The sequence below is a fragment of the Capricornis sumatraensis genome, chromosome 17, assembly GCF_032405125.1.
Source record: "Capricornis sumatraensis isolate serow.1 chromosome 17, serow.2, whole genome shotgun sequence".
Taxonomy (NCBI): domain Eukaryota; kingdom Metazoa; phylum Chordata; class Mammalia; order Artiodactyla; family Bovidae; genus Capricornis; species Capricornis sumatraensis.
The window spans coordinates 68,257,063-68,274,306 of NC_091085.1; the positions used below are offsets into that span (position 1 = coordinate 68,257,063).

The window sequence follows — 17,244 nt, forward strand, 5'->3', positions numbered from 1 at the left end:
TGGCCAACAGCTCAGACTCCTTTCCCCCTAGCCTGCAGCCCTGCGACCCCTGGGGGAGACAGGACAGCTCATATTTCCTCCAGGTCTGGCCTCCGATCTGCTGCAGCATTGAGGCTGACCGTCGGCCCCTCCACTCACTGTCCATGGGAACTAGGACAAGCCCTTGAACCTGTCCGAGACTCCATCTCCCTATCTGTGAAATTGGAATAAGAAAAGCGACTATTCCTAGACTCACTGGGATGGTTAAAGTGAGCGATGCACTTAACACACTTAGAAAAGTGCCTGGCACAAAATAAGTGCTCACCAAGTGTTGACTATGACTATTATTACTTCTGATGCTCATGTTGCATAATAATAATTCCTCATGTGTGTTTTGTACTATAGAAAATGATTTTTGGTTTTTGATGCCCTTTCTCAGGAGGTACCTCAGTTTACCCTGTACTTGTACTTTGTACTATATAAATTGTTTTGTGTGTGTTTTGTACTATATAAAATGATTTCTGGTTTTCGATGCCCTTTCTCAGGAGGTAACTAAGTTTACCCTGCCCTCAGCCCCACATGGGAGGCAGTATTCACTCCCCTTTTTACAATGAGGAGAGATAACCTGAAGGGCCAAAGCCATTCCACCGATTACAGCCATTGGTCCATTTTTTTGGAGCGGGTACAGTCTCCCCGTCTGACCAGCAGGTCGTGGAATGTCCCTCCAACCCCACGTGAATCAGGTCCAGACACGACCCATCTGTGCTTCCTTCCAGCTCACAAGGGCCACCCCAGCTCTCCCCTGAAGCACCCAGCCACACCCAGGAGAAGTGCCACTGGCGTGTGTGTGTGTGTGTGCACGCATGTGTGTATGTGTGTGTGCATGTGTGTGTGTGTGTGTGTGTGTGTGTGTGTGTGTGTGTGTGCGTGTGTCCCCTTGGGACTCAAGCTCTGAGTGAGAGAAGCACAGAGTCAACACTTTATAAATCATCGAGTGGATGGATGCAAGAGGAAATACCAGAAAATTTTAAACCATGGTTAAAAAAACGACTTTTAGAAGACACACTAAAGAGTTTGGGAAACTATTAAAACACATGCCTCTTTGTATACACCTAGGAGTGGAATTGCTGGGTCATATGATAATTCTATGAAATCACCCAGTAGACCATTGTGAATGTAGTTGAATTATACTCATAAAAAATGATGTAAAAGGTAACACTGATGTTATGTATGTTTTACCAGGATGAAAAAACCATACAGCACCTATACTTTAGAAAGCTGATGTCACTTTGTGAATTTAGTAACACAAATTTGTATTTTTATAGCTTGGCTAATATGTTTATGGGGGGCTGGGGTATACAGGGCTGTCCCCAGACCCATTCCTGTTTCCCAGGGGGTGACCACTGAAGCAACTTTTTCAGCCACCCCTCTGTTACGAGTCACCTACTTGCTTCATCCGAATCGTAGCTGTTGGCTTCCTCCTCGTCCTCCTCAGGGGGTGGGGGCTGACGGGCTGGGGCCACCACCGGTTGGGGAGCAGCCGCAGAGGCTTGGGAATAGGGGCCTGGGGGGTGGCCCGCTCGGTCCTCCCTGGTTCCAGCCGCTGAGTAGCCTCCGATTGCCCCGGTTCTCTCCTCCCGGGGTTGGGCTGTGGCCCCTGTATAGTCTGGGTCACTGGGAGCCACCTCTGCAGGGGAGATGGGAGAGGGTGAGAAAGAGGCAGCTGAGTCCCTGTGTTGGAATTCTAGCAATGACAACTGCTGCAGTGTTACTGTGAGTGACGAGCACCAACGAACCAGGTGCTTGTCAAGCTTTGCACCAGAATCACCCACTGCTCTGCAATGGGGGGACTGTCACTTTCCTTGGACAGTGGGGGGGGGGCACACATTGCACTGCTCCCCAGATCTCAGAATGTCGCCTTTGTCAAAGCCACCCAAGGAAGGTCTGCAAAACTGCAGGTTCCCGGGCCCCAGCTAGAATCTAAAGGCCCTGTGATGGGGCCTTGGAATCTATGTTTTATAACAAGACCCATGGGCTGATTCAAATGGAGGCAAAACAGACCTCACTGAGAGCACTCATTGGTGTGGGCTCTGAAGCCAGGCAGCCTGGGTTTGAATCTCAGCTGTGTGTCCTGGAGCAAGTGACTTGTCTCTGAGCCTTAGTTTCCTCATCCCCAAAATGGGGAATTTTAAGACCTGAACGTGCTCAAATAGTAGTTCAGTTCGGTTCAGTTCAGCCACTCATGAACTGCAGCACGTCAGGCTTCCCTGTCCATCACCAACCCCTGAAGCTTGCTCAAACTCATGTCCAACAAGTCAGTGATGCCACCCAACTGTCATTCTCTTCTCCTCCTGCCTTCAATCTTTCCCAGCATCAGGGTCTTTTCCAATGAGTCAGTTCTTCACATCAGGTGGCCAAAGTATTAGAGCTTCAGCTTCAGCATCGGTACTTCCAATGAATATTCAGGACTGATATCCTTTAGGATGGACTGGTTGGATCTCCTTGCAGTCCAAGGGACTCTCAAGAGTGTTCTCCAATACCACAGTTCAAAAGCATCAATTCTTCCATGCTCCGCTTTCTTTATAGTCCAACTCTCACATCCATAGATGACTCCTGGAAAAACTATAGCCTTGACTAGATGGACCTTTGTTGACAAAGTAATAGCAATTATTTAAACTTTTTTTTTTCTAATATTTGCACAGTAGGCTCAATGGTAAAGAATCCACCTGCCAATGCAGGAGATGCAGGAGACACGGGTTCGATCCCTGGGTCGGGAAGATCCCCTGGAGGAGGAAATGGCAACCCATTCCAGGATTCTTGCCTGAGAAATCCCATGGACAGAGGGGCCTGGTGGGCTACAGTCCACAGGGTCACAAAGAGTCGGACGTGACTGAGGAACTGAGCACGTCACACAGTAACTGGTGCATTAGCAAGCAGTGAATACGCTGTATTGATTGGGGCTGTTACATATGTATCAGTGATAATCACTGTCACTTGGAGTGATCTTGGCAAAGAAAGAAAGAAGTTTGGAACAGAGAAGGCGACATCATTTGAGTGTTTGCCCCATGCACCGCCCTGCCTCCATTTCACAAGTGTAGACACAGGCCTAGGGGCAGCAGGTGATGGGCAGAGGCCACGTGCTAAAGTTTTCTATGTCTCAGTTTACTTAATCCTCACAACTCTATGAGGTAGGTCTTTGTGTTATTCTCATTTTCAAGATGAGGAAACTGAGGCTCAGGGAAGTTAAGTGACTTACCTAGGGTCACACAGTTGGGAAGTGAAGAAGCAGTGATTTGAATCCAGGCAGCCTGTGCTCTTAACCACTAAATGTATTGTCATTTTCTGTCCATCAAATGTTAGTACGGACTCTCTAGAGTTTCAGAATTCGGGGGATCCCTTAGAGATCATCAGCTAGCTCTCAGGATGCAGAATGGGCCAATGTCTGGTAGCCCTCTCTCTCTCCACCTCTGTCTCTCTATCTCTGTCTCTGTCACTCTCTCTCTCTCTCAATTGGTGAAACAGAGGTGGTCACCCGTGCAGGCACAAAAAAGAAGCAAACACTCGCCTGGTCTCTGATCTGGAAAGCGTCCCGTCGGTGCCGGACTGGGTCTGCTGCCTCCTGGGGGTCCTGAGTGAGGCAAAGAGAGAAAGAAGCTTGGAACAGAGAGGGTGACGTCATTTGAGGGTTTGCCCCAAGCTCTCCTCATTTCACGGTGCAGACACAGGCCCGGGGTGGTGGATGATGTGCAGAGGTATCCAGGGGTGCAGGAACAGTCCCACTGCAGGGATCCTGGGGTTGGAGAGGCCTAGCTTCAAGCCTCAGTCCCTCCTTCCTGAATCTCAGCTTCCTCCCCGCTGTGAAGTGGGGCTGGTGATACCTGCTCTTCACGTTTTGCTGGCTGTTATGAGGGCAACGAGCTAATGGAATAAGAACCACTTGCAAGGTAACAGGCGAGCCCATGTTTTGTGTCCACCATTATTACAGGGTCATTACCAGTCCAGAGGATTCTCTACATTTCCAAAGCTTGGGATGTGGGAGAGAGCCACGGGCTTGGGGCATGAAATAAAAATAACATTCAACGATGCAGTGAGAAAGCCATTCTGGGCTCCATTGGTTCGATACTGATCCCATCATGGGAAAAGTCTTACTGCAGTGCTACTTTTCTTTAACACGTCTCTAACCTTTATTTAAGTGTCCCTTTTGAAAAAGCCAAAGAGGACAGGCCTCAGGCTCCAAACCTTCAGTAGGCCAGTGTACTGAGAATATCACTGTGCTCTTTTATCTTCAGTACATTAATCTTTTAAAGCTGTATTTAATTTATAAATTAAATTATAATTTAATATCTAGGTCTTTGTTGCTGTGTGTGAGCCTTCTCTAGCTGTGCTGAGTGGGGTCTACTCTCTGTTGCTGTACGCAGGCTTTTTATCGCCCAGGTGTCTCTTGATGCAGAGCACGGGCTCTGCACACAGGCTCAGTAGTTGTGGTTCACTGATTTATTTGCCCCATGGCATGTGGGATCTTTCCAGAACAAGGATCAAACCCATGTCCCCCTGCATTGCCAGGCAGACTCCTAACCACTAGACCACCAGAGAAGACCCAGTATACTAATTTTTATAATAGCTTTCACAGTAGGTTGAATTGCATTCCCCCAAAGATGTTCAAGTCCAAACTCCCAGTCCCTGTGAATGTGACTATTTAGGAAGAGGGTCTTTGCAGATGACCAAGTTAAGACGCAGTCATTAGGCTGGGCCCTAATCCGATATGACTATGCCCTTATAACGAGGGGAAGTTTGGACATACAGGGCCCAAGCATGGAAGGAGGATGATGTGAAGATACCTCTACAAGCCAAGGAATGCCTGAGGCTCCCAGAAGCGAGGGAAGAGGATGGGACACATTCTCTCTCACAGCTCATGGAAGGAGCCAACCCTGGCAACACCCTGATTTTGGACTTTTGACCTCCAGAACTGGGCCACAGTACATTTCTTTTATTCTAAGCCCCCCAGCTGTGATATTTGTTATGATTGTCCTTTGTGCTGTTTAGTCACTAAGTTGTGTCCTATTCTTTGAGACTCCATGGACTGCAGCATGTCAGGCCCCCCTGTCTTTCACTATCTTCTGGAGTTTGTTTAAATTCATGTCCATCGAGTTGGTGACACCATCCAACCATCTCATCCTCTGTCGTCCCCTTCTCCTCCTGCCTTCAATATTTCCCAGCATCAGGGTCTCTTCCAATGAGTTGGCTCCTCACATCAGGTGGCCAAAGTATTGGAGCTTCAGCTGCAGCATCAGTCCTTCCAATGAATATTCATGACTGCCCTAGCAAACTATTAATAACACACTCTCTTTTTTTCTGGTATGGAATACTGGTTTCCCATTATTATAGGTTTCTTTTAAAATGACAAAAATTTTAAAATATTTTATTTATTTATTTGGCTGCACCAGCTCTTAGTTGCAGCATGTGGGATCTAGTTCCCTGACCAGGGATTGAACCCAGGTTCCCTGCATTGGGAGCATGGAGTCTTAGCCATTGGACCACCAGGGAAGTACCTAAAATAACAGCTTTTTAAATGCACCTATTAGGAATTATTTCCATTCTTTTATACAAGACACATGTGCTCAAATTTTCTCATATTACTAATCTCTTGCCCACTATTTCTTCATGAATCTCACATACCTGTCTGAGAACATGTCTTTTTGTTAAAGTCCAAGATCCTTAAATTTTCCTTGAGAGAGAGTTTATGGTAACAACTTCTCTCAGTTATGTTTTTAAAGGAGGTCAATTTGGAGAAAATATTAAGGAAATAAGAGGGCAGATGGTAGACGTATGTGGTGAGAATTGTGACAGTGGGGTGACAATACTGGAAGGCGGGGCACACTAGGGGATGAAATATTGTCACTTTTTGCGTTTAGGTGGATATGATGCTACCCACCCCCTCCCACCCATGCTGGGCTCTCAGCCTCATTCTATTCTAGTATTACTCATTCTAAGGGTTATGGAAGAGTTTAGAGTTTGCCAATGGCTGCAGCTTTGCAAAAAGCCCAGCGGATTCTGTAAGCAAAGGTGGGAGGTATTGCAGTCACAGCTGAGTGATGACCTGGGTGGGCAGGTGGGTGGCAGGTACCTGGTTGCCCAGGCTGGGGAGGTGCTGGGCTCTGCATTGAGGTCGGGGCGGGTCTAGAAGCCTGGACTGAGTTGGCCCGTCTCAAACCTGTAGGGGAAAGAAAAGAGCTTGTCGTGTTACACACACACACACAGACACGCGCACACACACATATACAGTCAAAGCAGGAAGAAGCTTGGGATTGGTGCGTTGGCATAAGGTACGGTCCTCTGGGTATGAACTGGAGGCAGCTCCCTGACATTCTCGGCTCTTTCAGACATTCTACTCCCCTCCTCAGTGTGTTCTCTCTTTTCAGTACTTAGATCACCCTGAGAAGTCACAGCAGCAGTGTGGGTATTGAAAAGCCCAGGTTCTGTGATGTTGCTCCCAACATCTATGACTTTGCACAAATGACCTGTCCTCTCTGGGCCTCAGTCTCCTCATCTGTCAAATGGGATAACAGTACCTAGCTCACAAGGCTGTGGTGGAGACCCATAATGATACAATACATGCAAAGTGCTCAGAACAGTGCCTGGCATGTAGTAAACACTCAACATCTGGTAGATTTTAAAAATCAATTTAGAATTTACTTTGGTACTTGTGTCAAGCAGATTTCTTTTTTTTTGTCACACCTTGTGACATATGGGATCTTAGTTCCCAAACCAGGGATCGAACCCGTGCCCCTCCTACAGTGGAAGCATTGAGTCTTAACCCCTGCATGGCTGAGTAAGTCCTGAAAGACTGTTCTTATCTTCATGAGGACTTAAGTTTTGCATCCCAGATTTTTCTTTTATAAGCTGTGTGTCTTTGGGTTGGTCACTTACCCTCACTGAACCTCAGATGCTTCATGCAGGCAATAACTCTACCCACTTGATAACAATGGGCTGATGCTTATTTATAAGAACTTATTTAATTTCATACCCTGTGAGGTAGTGCTTTATGAGCTCCATTTTACAAGCGGGTAAACTGAGGCACAGAGGGGTTAAGGAGCTCACCTAGTGTCTCCTGATTAGTTAGTAGCAGAGCCTGGGTTTGAAGTCAGGTGTTTGACCTCTGGAGTCTGCCTGAGACTTTTAGGCGCTACTGCCTCTTGCAGAGCTGCTGGGGGATCAAATGTGGATGATACACATAGCAGCTCCTGGTGCCCAGAAGGTAAGACATTCCCAGAAGAATGCCTTGTCCTCGCTCACCTCGCTGAGCTGGATCCTACCTTTCCTGAATTTAGATCTTTAAAAAAAATGTATAACTTTTATTTCCAGAAATAAAAATGTGTAGGCTTTATAGGAAATTCTCTTTTTGGGGGGGGCAGGCTGCACCCTGTGGCATGTGGGATCCTTGTTCTCCAACCTGGGATGAAACCTGTGTCTCCTGCACTGGAAGCATGGAGTCTTAAACACTGGACCACCAGGGAAATCCTGATTATTTACTTTCTTTTTCTTTTTGCCCATGCTGAGTGGCTTGCAGGATCTTAGTTCCCTGACCAGGAATCAAACTCATACTCCCTGCAATGAAAAGTGTTGAGTCCTAACCTCTGGACCACCAGGTAAGTCCTGAATTGAAACCATTTCCACAGGAGAGATGCTTGAATGCTCAGAACAGAAAGTACCTGGCCACTCCTGCACTCCTGGCTGGGCTAACTAGTCCCCAGGCCTTGCCTCAGGGTCCTGCATTAGCACAGCTTGTTTGCTTGTTCATTTTGGTCTTTGTTCATCCATCCATTGACTCACTCACTCATTCAACAAATGTTCCCTGAATGTCTACCAATGGCCAGTGAATAAATGGATAAAACACTGTCCTCCCCATTCCTTTTGATTCTCTTCCGCCAGGAAGCCTGTTTGGATTTGCCCATCTCTCTCACCTGCTGGGCTCTGGCTAGGGTCCCCAGCAGCCATGCCGTGGTTCTGGTCCCAGCTGTCTGAGTCCCGGCCAGGGGAGCTCATTCGTGCTTCAGAGGCCCTGCGCACAGGAGGCCCGTAGCTTCCTCGCCCAGGAGCTGAGGTCATGTCAGGGCCTGGAAGGAAAGCATGAATGGAATGTAGAAAGGGGGACTGGAGGAATGGGGGAAAGGACTCCTGTCCCCAGAGTAGAAGACAGAGTCAGCAGAACCCACCTGTCTTCTGACCTGGGCTCCTCCTATCTTCAGTGTCACCTGCAGAGAGAGAGAAAAAACTGACCAGGGGTATGTATTTGATGTTTTTGAAGAGGCATCACTTAAGGAGCTCACAAAAGAGTCTGTCCACCATTCCTAAGAGCTAAAAAAAAAAATTAAAAATTTCCTCTCCCAATTTCCCCTCTAATGTAGAGACTGCTTACAACATCACATTATTTCCTTTGCAAATGAGTTGGGATCATCACCTCTGTATTCTTTCTAGAATGTGCTTTGTTCACTTACTTTGATTTTCCCCAGGATTCATCAGGCATGCTCCAACCTCAAGCCCTTCGCAAGTGACATTCCCAAAGATTCTATGGGCACTTTTAACCACCTTGGTCAGTTTCTCTCAAATATCATCTCTTCAGACACCCCTTCTCTGACCATTCTGCCCAACATGAAGCTTCTATGCCCTCTACCCATTTCACTTCTCTTCCAGGCACCTATAACTACCTGATATTTATTGTATTTGCATTTGCTGTTTGTTGAGCATCTGTTTGTCCCACCAAACTTTAATTGCATGAAAGTACAGATTTTATCTGCTTCATTCACTGACTCCCTAGGGTGTAGAACAGAGCCTGGAACTCATTAGGTGTTCAGTAATTGCTTGTTAAAAGAATATTGAAAGTTCATATCATAGGCATAATTCTAAATCTATTATGTGTGAAATATCATTATGTCTTAAAAAAGTACATGTCTTAATTTAAAAATATTTCATTGCTTAAAAAATGCCAAAACAATTGCCATGGTAACATCAAAGACCACTGATCAAAAATCATTTTTTGTGTGTGAAAAACTGCAATTACTGTGAAGTGCAATAAAGCAAGGTGCAATAAAATGAGGTATGCCTGTAGCATCTCATTTAATCTTCAAAATAACCCCATGAGTTATTAACCTCATTTTATTGATGAGGAAAGAGTTTCAGAGAAGTTAGATTACTCATCCAAGCTCACACAACTTGTAAGCTGCAAAGCTGGAATTCAAATTCAAGTATTCCTGGGCTCAGATGTTCAAGATGTTGACAGTTATGCTATAGTCTTCATCTTAGAGGGAGTAATGCTTAACCAGGGAGAAAGATGCTCTAGTGATGGAAACCCAGGGCTACAGGGTATGTTGACAGTTTGGTGAGTCTCTGCAAAGAGCAGAAATTGCTCATGCCTTGCCAGGATAAAAGTATTTGTTGAGTGCCTTTTGAGTGTCAGACATGTTACTGGGTGCCTTGAGAAGCTATGATTGGGCACTTCAATTTTTGCGATCTTCAACTATAACTTTCCTTTCAGAAGTACTGCCTGCACTCAACTCTGGAATTGTCATTCAGACCAGTTTTTATCACTTGGTTAATCAAAAGTACTGCAAGAGCTTTATGTGGTCGGTCTTAGTGGCCTTATTAAATTAAAATATGTTCTATTGAGGTTACATTTTTTTCTTCTTTTTACTGTTTTGTCACTCTTTTTATTATCATTTTTATAATTAGTAATAATAGATAATAGTGATAATATCCATAGTAGCGGTAATTTTCTTTTTGCTAATTTCCTTTTTATTCATCTTTCACTTTTAATTAGTCCAGTTTCAGATTTGCTGGTGATTGATATAAGAAATATCAGGAGAAAATAAGGCCTTTTCAGCAAGCCTCCAATCCCCTGCCCTCCAGACTCCAGTGTGTACTTTGGTGCTGGGAGTCTTTCTCAGTTCCTAATTTTGACTTCCACCTCTGCTGTACCTCTAAATACTCCATCAGGGATGACAACAAAGCCTTTTGGCAGCCTGGCATTGCTGGAGAGTTCCCTGTGCTACTCTCTTGATAAGGGTTCATGGTGAGTTGTGAAAGGGACATAGGAGTTCTAGACCAAAGCCCAGAGGCTGGCTGGCTGTCCACCAGCTGGGTAGAAACACAGACATGATGCCAGGACACCCTTCAGGTAGACCAGTTAGCCAAGATCTGTCCTTGGTCCTGAAAGCAGCAGCTATATCTTCCTACCTCGAGTTGGAGCCCGGGCAGGGTGCTTGGGCTCAGGAGCGGGCTGCTCAGGGGCAGCGGGCACAGGCTCACTGACTGGCTGCTGGGGCTTGTTCTTCTTTATGGGCATAGGCTGTGGGAGGACCTGTTTGGGGAAGCCCTTGAAGAACCATGCTCCAGAGCGCTTCCACACCTGGAGGAGGAGAGGTAGAAGATGAAGACATGGCAGCTGAGCACCATTGCTCCTGTCTTGATGAATGCTAATTTTCCACTTTGCTCCCTGTCCTCAGAGCACCGACACAATAGGCTCCAGGAACCGAATGGGACCCGTCCACTCACCTCTCTCTGCTCGATGCAGATTTTGCAGAGCCACACAGGGTGTGGGCGGTTGTTGGAGGTCTCCACCCCACACTTGGTGCAGACATTCTGGAGACAAAACACAGCCCAGTGCACACTCAAGATATGTCAGGCTCAGAGCTGCTGGTAATCAGAAGTGGCTGGGAAGGGTGTCAATGAAGCCCTATTCTCCCTTGTTCCTCACCTGCCTCCCATGACCAAGGCCAGTTAGAATAAAGTTCTAATTTGAGTCTTGATTTCTGATAACAAGAACTGGAATCATTCCCAAGCCCTCAAAGCAGGGATTCTCCAAGAGTCTCTGTGGGGCCTGAGTTTTCAGCATCCACACCAGGGAGATCATTGACATAATTTTTTAAAGAGCAACTATTTATCTGTTTCTTTATTTCTTCTTTCTTTCCCAAATGAATTGGAGACAAGCTAGACTATGACTACAGGTTCAACTCCTTACAAAGAAGGAAGTTATCTGAGTAAATGCTGTGACTATGTGATGGAACAGTATACTTTTGGCTGAGTTTCCTGCTAGTCAAAACAAATAGGTCACAAAATTCTCACTATCTAGTTGACTACAGAAGACAGGTTTTTTGGAGTACTCCATTCTAAATGCTAACTGGGACCCCAAGTAGGAGAAGTCAGGTGATATTATGGATCTCTCCAGCTGGATTGTTCCCTTGAATTCCTTTCCTGGGAATCAGACAGACTCAAGGACAGTTGTGTTTCTGTCCTGAAATGGTCAAGTGCAGACAACTTGAGCAGAGGGTACAAGGTGGAAAGCATACAAGCCCCAAGAGTGAATGCTTGAGGCTTTCCTGCCAGTTCAGTGGCTAGGACCTCATCTTCCAATGCAGGGGGTGTGGGTTTGATCCCTTGTTGGGAAGCTAAGATCCCACATGTCTCATGGCCAAAAAACCAAAACATAAAACAGAAGCAATATTGTAACAAATTCAATAAAGACTTTAAAAATAGTACATGTCAAAACATGTACTTTTTTTTTTCTTAAGGAAAAAAAAAGAGTGAATGCTTAAGAAGACCAAAGTCTAATTTGGCCTAACTTGGCTAGAGCTGGGCTTTCTAAAATGGCTTGTACTATAACCCAGGGTAGAGCATGCTGTGTATGCTTTCCATGTACACATGTATATAGACATAAGCCCAGCGTATTTTTTTTTTTTTTTGCCATGTGGGATCTTAGTTCCCCAACCAGGGATTGAACCTGCACCCTCCTGTGGTGGAATCATGCAGTCTTAACCACTAGACTACCAGGAAGTCCCCCAGTATCCTCTTTAGGATGACCAATATCTTGCTAAGCCAGAATACCTGTAGGTTCAACCACAGTTCATGTTCTGCCTCATTCTCCCAAGTTCATCCTGTACGGAGCAGAGCTCCAAGGGGACAGAAGGGTCAGCATGACATCTAGGGGAGGAACCATGAACAGGCACAAGAGCATGCTAGAAGGAATCGATCCAAGCTCCATCCCTAAGACCCAAGGCCCCCAAAAGGCTGGACCCCAGGCTTAGGCCCTCTACATGGGATGGCCAGGGAAGCAGGGAAGGGGAGGGAGATGGTACCTTCTTACAGTCCTCACACACCACACAGGTGGAGCCCAGCATCCCCAGCTGCTCTCCACACAGGATACAGCGGTTCACCCCGTCCCCGGCCACGTTCTTCCTCATGTTCTCTAGGCGGTCCACCAGGCGCCTGGAAGCAGAGTCAGCGTTATATGGACCTTACAGGACCAGGGGCCACCAGCAGCTCCCTCAATATCTGGCTAATGGCCTTAACCTTCTTTGGGGCACATATTCTTGAGTATCTGATGATGACTAATTGGGCTACTCCCCAGAAAAATGGTACATACATTCTGATATATTTCAGAACATCATGGAACCCCTTCCCTGTACCCCAAAGCCTATCTATTCTACTAACTTCAGATTAAGAACTTTAATCTTTTCTCCTGTCACCTCCTCCAGGGACACTGTCTTCTGAACTCCAGATCTTTTTATCTAATTGTCTAAACGATGTCTCCACTTGGGTCTCAAACTTGCACTTTCAGCTCAACTCTTCATCTTGGCTGCTCTTCATTCCATCCCCAGTAAATCTGCTCCCATTCTCAGGGAGCAGTAGCGCTACCCACTAACTGGCTCCAATCAGAAACCTTGAGGGTCTTCCTGAGCCCCTACTCTCCTGACATTCAGTGACCCTACCAAGTCCTACTGTGTCTAACTCCACACCACTTCCAGAATCCACCCACTTCTCTGTCTTCACCTCAGCCAAGCCACAGACATCTCTCCTCCAGGTGACTGCAGGAACCTCTCAGTCTCTGTGTCTTCATTCATCCCCTTCTACCGTCTGTTCTCCCCACCACAGCCATGGAGAGATTCCTAAAACATAAATCTGATCATGGCACCCCCTCTTCCCCCTAAAACCTTCAGCTGGTTCCCATTCCACAAGGTTTCCGTGATCCCGTGTGGTCTGGCCCTGGATAAAACCCTAAACCTCTTCTCCCTCTTAGTTTTACTTCAGTGTTATAGTTCAGTGGTTCTTTCAGTCTGATAACCAGACCATCAGCACCAGTGTCTCCTGGAAATTTGTCAGAAATGAAAATTCTTGGGCCCCACTCCAGAATAACCTAATCGGAGAGTCTGGGGGTAGGGCCTGGCAATCTGCTTTAGCAACCCCTCCAGGGGATTCTGGCAAAAGTTTAAGAACCACTGCTCTGGTTACCCTGGTCTTTTTGAGTTCTAGTTTTCCCAACTGCCTCAGTGTTTCTGTACATTTCGTTCCTTGTGCCTGAAACATGCCTTTGCCCATTGCCCATCTTTGTGATCTTTCTCTCTCACACACACACACACACAATTTTCCTGTCTAGATTCCCCTTATCCTTCATATTCCATATATATTTCATATTCCAATATCCCCTCCCCTTAGAAAACTTTTCTGACTACCCATTTTATTTACTCTAATTGCAACCCTTCTGCATAACACTTGTCTCATGTATAAGTAATTGTGGGATTGTCTACATTAAGTAATTAGGTAACTGTGAATCCATCTCTAGACTAAGAACTCCCCTGGGTCAGGCATCTTGTCTTCAGGGCCAGAACAGTGTCTGGTCCACAGTGAGTGTTCACACATGATGGTCAAATGAATGAATGAATGAATGCAGCCCGCCTCCCAAATATGTATTCAGCAAAAGCAAGCTGAATTCAATGTCTAGTGACATATAATAGCATCTTATACTTAATGAATACATAGTGCTTATTATATGCCTGGCATGGTATGAAGTGCTTTGCCATCCAACCCTAGGAGGTACTATTAATAAGCCATTTTGCAGGTAAAGAAAGTGAGGCACTTTCTTTAAAGTTAAATTACTTGCCCACGGTCACACAGCTAGGCAGTAGCAAAGCTAAAACTGAAACCCATGTATCTTATGTGCTACACTGTGTGTGTGTGCATGTGTGTGTGTGTCTGTTAGTCACTCAGTCATGTCTGACTCTTTGCAACCCCATGGACTGTAGCCCACCAGGCTCCTCTGTCTGTGAAATTCTCCAGGCAAGAATGTTGGAGTGGGTTGCCACTCCTTTCTCCAGGGGATCTTCCTGAGCCAGGGACTAAACCCAGGTCTCCTGCACTGTAGGCAGATTCCTGACATTTTGAGCACCAGGGAAGCCCATGTGTTACGCTAACCCTTCTCAAACTTAATGTGCATACCAGTCACACTGGTGTCTTGTTAAAATGCAGATTCCAAGGCATCAGGTCTGGGGTGAGGCCTGAGGTGCTGTGTTTCTACAAAACTCCCAAGTGATTCCACACTATGCTACTGGTCCCAGGACATACTCTGAATAGCACAAGGCTGCACATGATGACTCTACCTGTGGGGGCAACCTGCTTTGATCTCAAGCGCGTTGTTTTTGACACTTCCTACCAGCCTGAGGGGCTTCCCAGGTGGCGTTAGTGGTAACCCACCTGCCATCCCTACAGGAGATGTAAGAGACACAGATTCGATCCCTGGGTCGGGAAAATCCCCTGGAGAAGGAAATGGCAACCCACTCCAGTATTCTTGCCTGGAGAATCCCATGGACAGAGGAGCCTGGAGGGCTATAGTCTATGGGGTCGCAAAGAGTCGGGCATGACTGAAGCGACTTAGTATGCACACAGCAGCCTGAAGTCATCTGCTTTTTCCCTCAAACAAAACCTTACTGTTTCCGTTCCAGCCACCGCCAGTGGACTCAGATGAAGTTGGACCCTGCCCACCCCTCCACGTGCTGGCTCTCAGCTGTGGACACCAGAAGCATGAGAACCCCTGGGATGGCACTTAGGCATCACAGGGTCCAGGAGGTCCCTGGCCAGCCCTGCTGGCAGCCACCTGATGCCAACTCTCCCCACGGCCATCTCTCCTCGGTCCCGCCATCCACTCAAAGCACTCTAGTCGCTGTCTTATAAATAGCAGCTTCTCTTTTTGTGTTCCATTCAACAGGGGAGCCCACGGAGGAGCCAAAAGCAGCTTGTGGGCGCTAGAGCCTGCTGTGACCCTGATCTGACAGGGCTGCTTAGGGAGGCAGCATGTGAAAAAGCAAAGGCAGCACACGCTCCTCCTCCTCTGCCCCGGCCCTCCCCACATTTTCCCTAGAAATGGCTTTTATAGGACGACGCAATGATGCGAGGTAACCAGATCCAGGGGCTCCCGGTGCTCAGTCTCAGTACACCAGCAGCCAGTGTCTACTGAGCACTTACAGTGTGCCAGGCACAGAGGTGGGTACTCCACGTGGATTTCCTCAACAAATCCTTCCAGCAGCACTGCAAGCTGAAGACTATTCTTTTCCTCATTTTCCAAATGAGAAAAGTGAAGCGCAGAGAGGTGAAGTGAGGTACTCAGGTCACACAGCAGGGAGGTGGGTAGGGAAAGCCTGAACCCAGATCCAGGCAGTCTGGCAGTCTGGTTTTTGAGTCCCTATTCTTTTTTTTCCCCTACATTTAAGTAAATAAAAAATCTTAGTTCCCTGACCAGGCATGGGCCTCTGCATCCCTGCAGTGGAATCATAGCATCTTAACCTCTGGACCACTAGGGTAGTCCTTCAAGTCCCTGTTCTTATTCAGACCTCGCTGCTGCTACTGCCAAGCAGAGCCATGGGGGCCTTCTTGAACAGTCCAGTCTCCCCCTGCTCTGTTCTGTTGCCTTTCTCACACCAGCGGGGCCTCGATCACTGGTAGGTACCAAGTTGCACACATGATTCTATCTTTTTTGCCTCTGACTTCTCAGAAGTTGGGATAAGACACCAACAACTGAGCTGCCATCTTGTTCCCCTAAAAAGTCCCCAACATCGGATGCAGAAATCGGGATGTTGGCCTTGAGTTTTGCCTCTCTGGGATGCAATTTCCTCATCTGTAAAGGAGAAGGTGTTGGGCTAAGTTGGTCATTGTCAAATTGTGCTTTATGGCACCCCAGAGGTTCCTCAGAGACCATCTTGGGCCCACTCACTGGAGTGCTATAGCGGGAGTAATGCTGAGAGCTATTTCATTCAGAGTATATCTGTGTTTATCTCTTCCATTTGTTTGAGCTTTCGAATTAGATTTCCTTCAGAAAGTTGGTTCCGCTGTTTAAAGAAACAGTTTGAAGTTGTCTGGAGCAGACAAATTTGAAGATGCTTTTCAATGCCATACAATTACAAAATGTTATGAGACAATGAGCTAAGCTAATGGAGGCAGGGGATGGTGATTGCACAGTGTCATATATGTATCTTTCTCTTTTTTTTGGACACACATTGGCTCTCACATTGTTTCCCTTTCATCCACAGCCAGATGAAGTGATTCATCTAGCCAGAAAGTAGTTACATTTTGTTCTTCTCACGCTATCAGTGGTGGTGATGGTGGTGAAGGGGGCAGTCCCAAAGTACAGAAAGCGCTAAGCCTGGGCTAGAATCTAGTTCTCTGAGCCAGTAAACCATCTTTGCTTTCCATGCAATCCCCTCGTGGCCTCCTGCCTCAAGTCAAGCTTTGCCAACCCAGCTCAGGAAGAGTGCACTGGCTAGACGACCCAATTCTAAACTGCAGCATGCTTTACTCAGGAAACCTAGAAGGCTCACCTGCTGCCACTTGCAAACCCACACTCTTGCATCCCTCTCAAGATGCTTGCTCCTGCCATCATTCAGTCCTCAACTCCCAAAGGCCCCATTAACACGCATTGTACTGGGAGTGTCTCATTAGCTTCTATCAGTGGCAGCAAATGGCATGGAAAAACAGATTGAAGATCATTATCCAGATCTCTCAGCATAGCGACCCCTTGTTATTCATGAATTCAGTACAGACCAATAAAGAGAGAGGGTAGTGGAGTAGGGTTGGGCAGACCTTCCTTCTCTGCTCAAAGACAGGGATGAGCAGGGTGGCAGGTGTGTGGGTGTTTCCTGTAGCCTGACCATTCGGACAACCTCTCTGCAGCCCCAGATGCTAGGGCCTCAACAGGGAGGGCCTGAATAGCCAAGGAGCATAAATTTGGAAATAAAACTTTGCAGGGAACTAAGTCCAAATGATGTCATGAAGACCATGAGTCATAGATGGGTCTTTATCCTGGTGATCAAACATTTCAGTTTCTTCACCCCATATGGAATGTTTCTTGTTACCAGGCTTGGCAGGAAAGTCCTATATGCACTATGAAGGACGCCTGTAATCCTCAATGCATGTTAATGACCCAGAAGAATTAAAAAAAAAAAAAAA

At 46.6% G+C, this 17,244-nt stretch overlaps 1 protein-coding gene across 2 annotated transcripts in view; it reads right to left on the reverse strand.

The window, feature by feature from the left end:
* RPH3A (rabphilin 3A) overlaps nucleotides 1–17,244 on the reverse strand; it is a 62,413-nt gene that overhangs the window by 17,024 nt on the left and 28,145 nt on the right. For both annotated transcript variants that reach the window (XM_068990089.1, XM_068990088.1), the window contains 8 exons: nucleotides 12,108–12,237; nucleotides 10,528–10,614; nucleotides 10,210–10,381; nucleotides 8,193–8,231; nucleotides 7,941–8,093; nucleotides 6,104–6,190; nucleotides 3,545–3,607; nucleotides 1,427–1,666 (listed from right to left, as the gene is read on the reverse strand). In XM_068990089.1, the coding sequence (XP_068846190.1) occupies nucleotides 1,427–1,666; nucleotides 3,545–3,607; nucleotides 6,104–6,190; nucleotides 7,941–8,093; nucleotides 8,193–8,231; nucleotides 10,210–10,381; nucleotides 10,528–10,614; nucleotides 12,108–12,237 (971 nt within the window). The remainder of the gene's footprint in view (nucleotides 1–1,426; nucleotides 1,667–3,544; nucleotides 3,608–6,103; nucleotides 6,191–7,940; nucleotides 8,094–8,192; nucleotides 8,232–10,209; nucleotides 10,382–10,527; nucleotides 10,615–12,107; nucleotides 12,238–17,244) is intronic.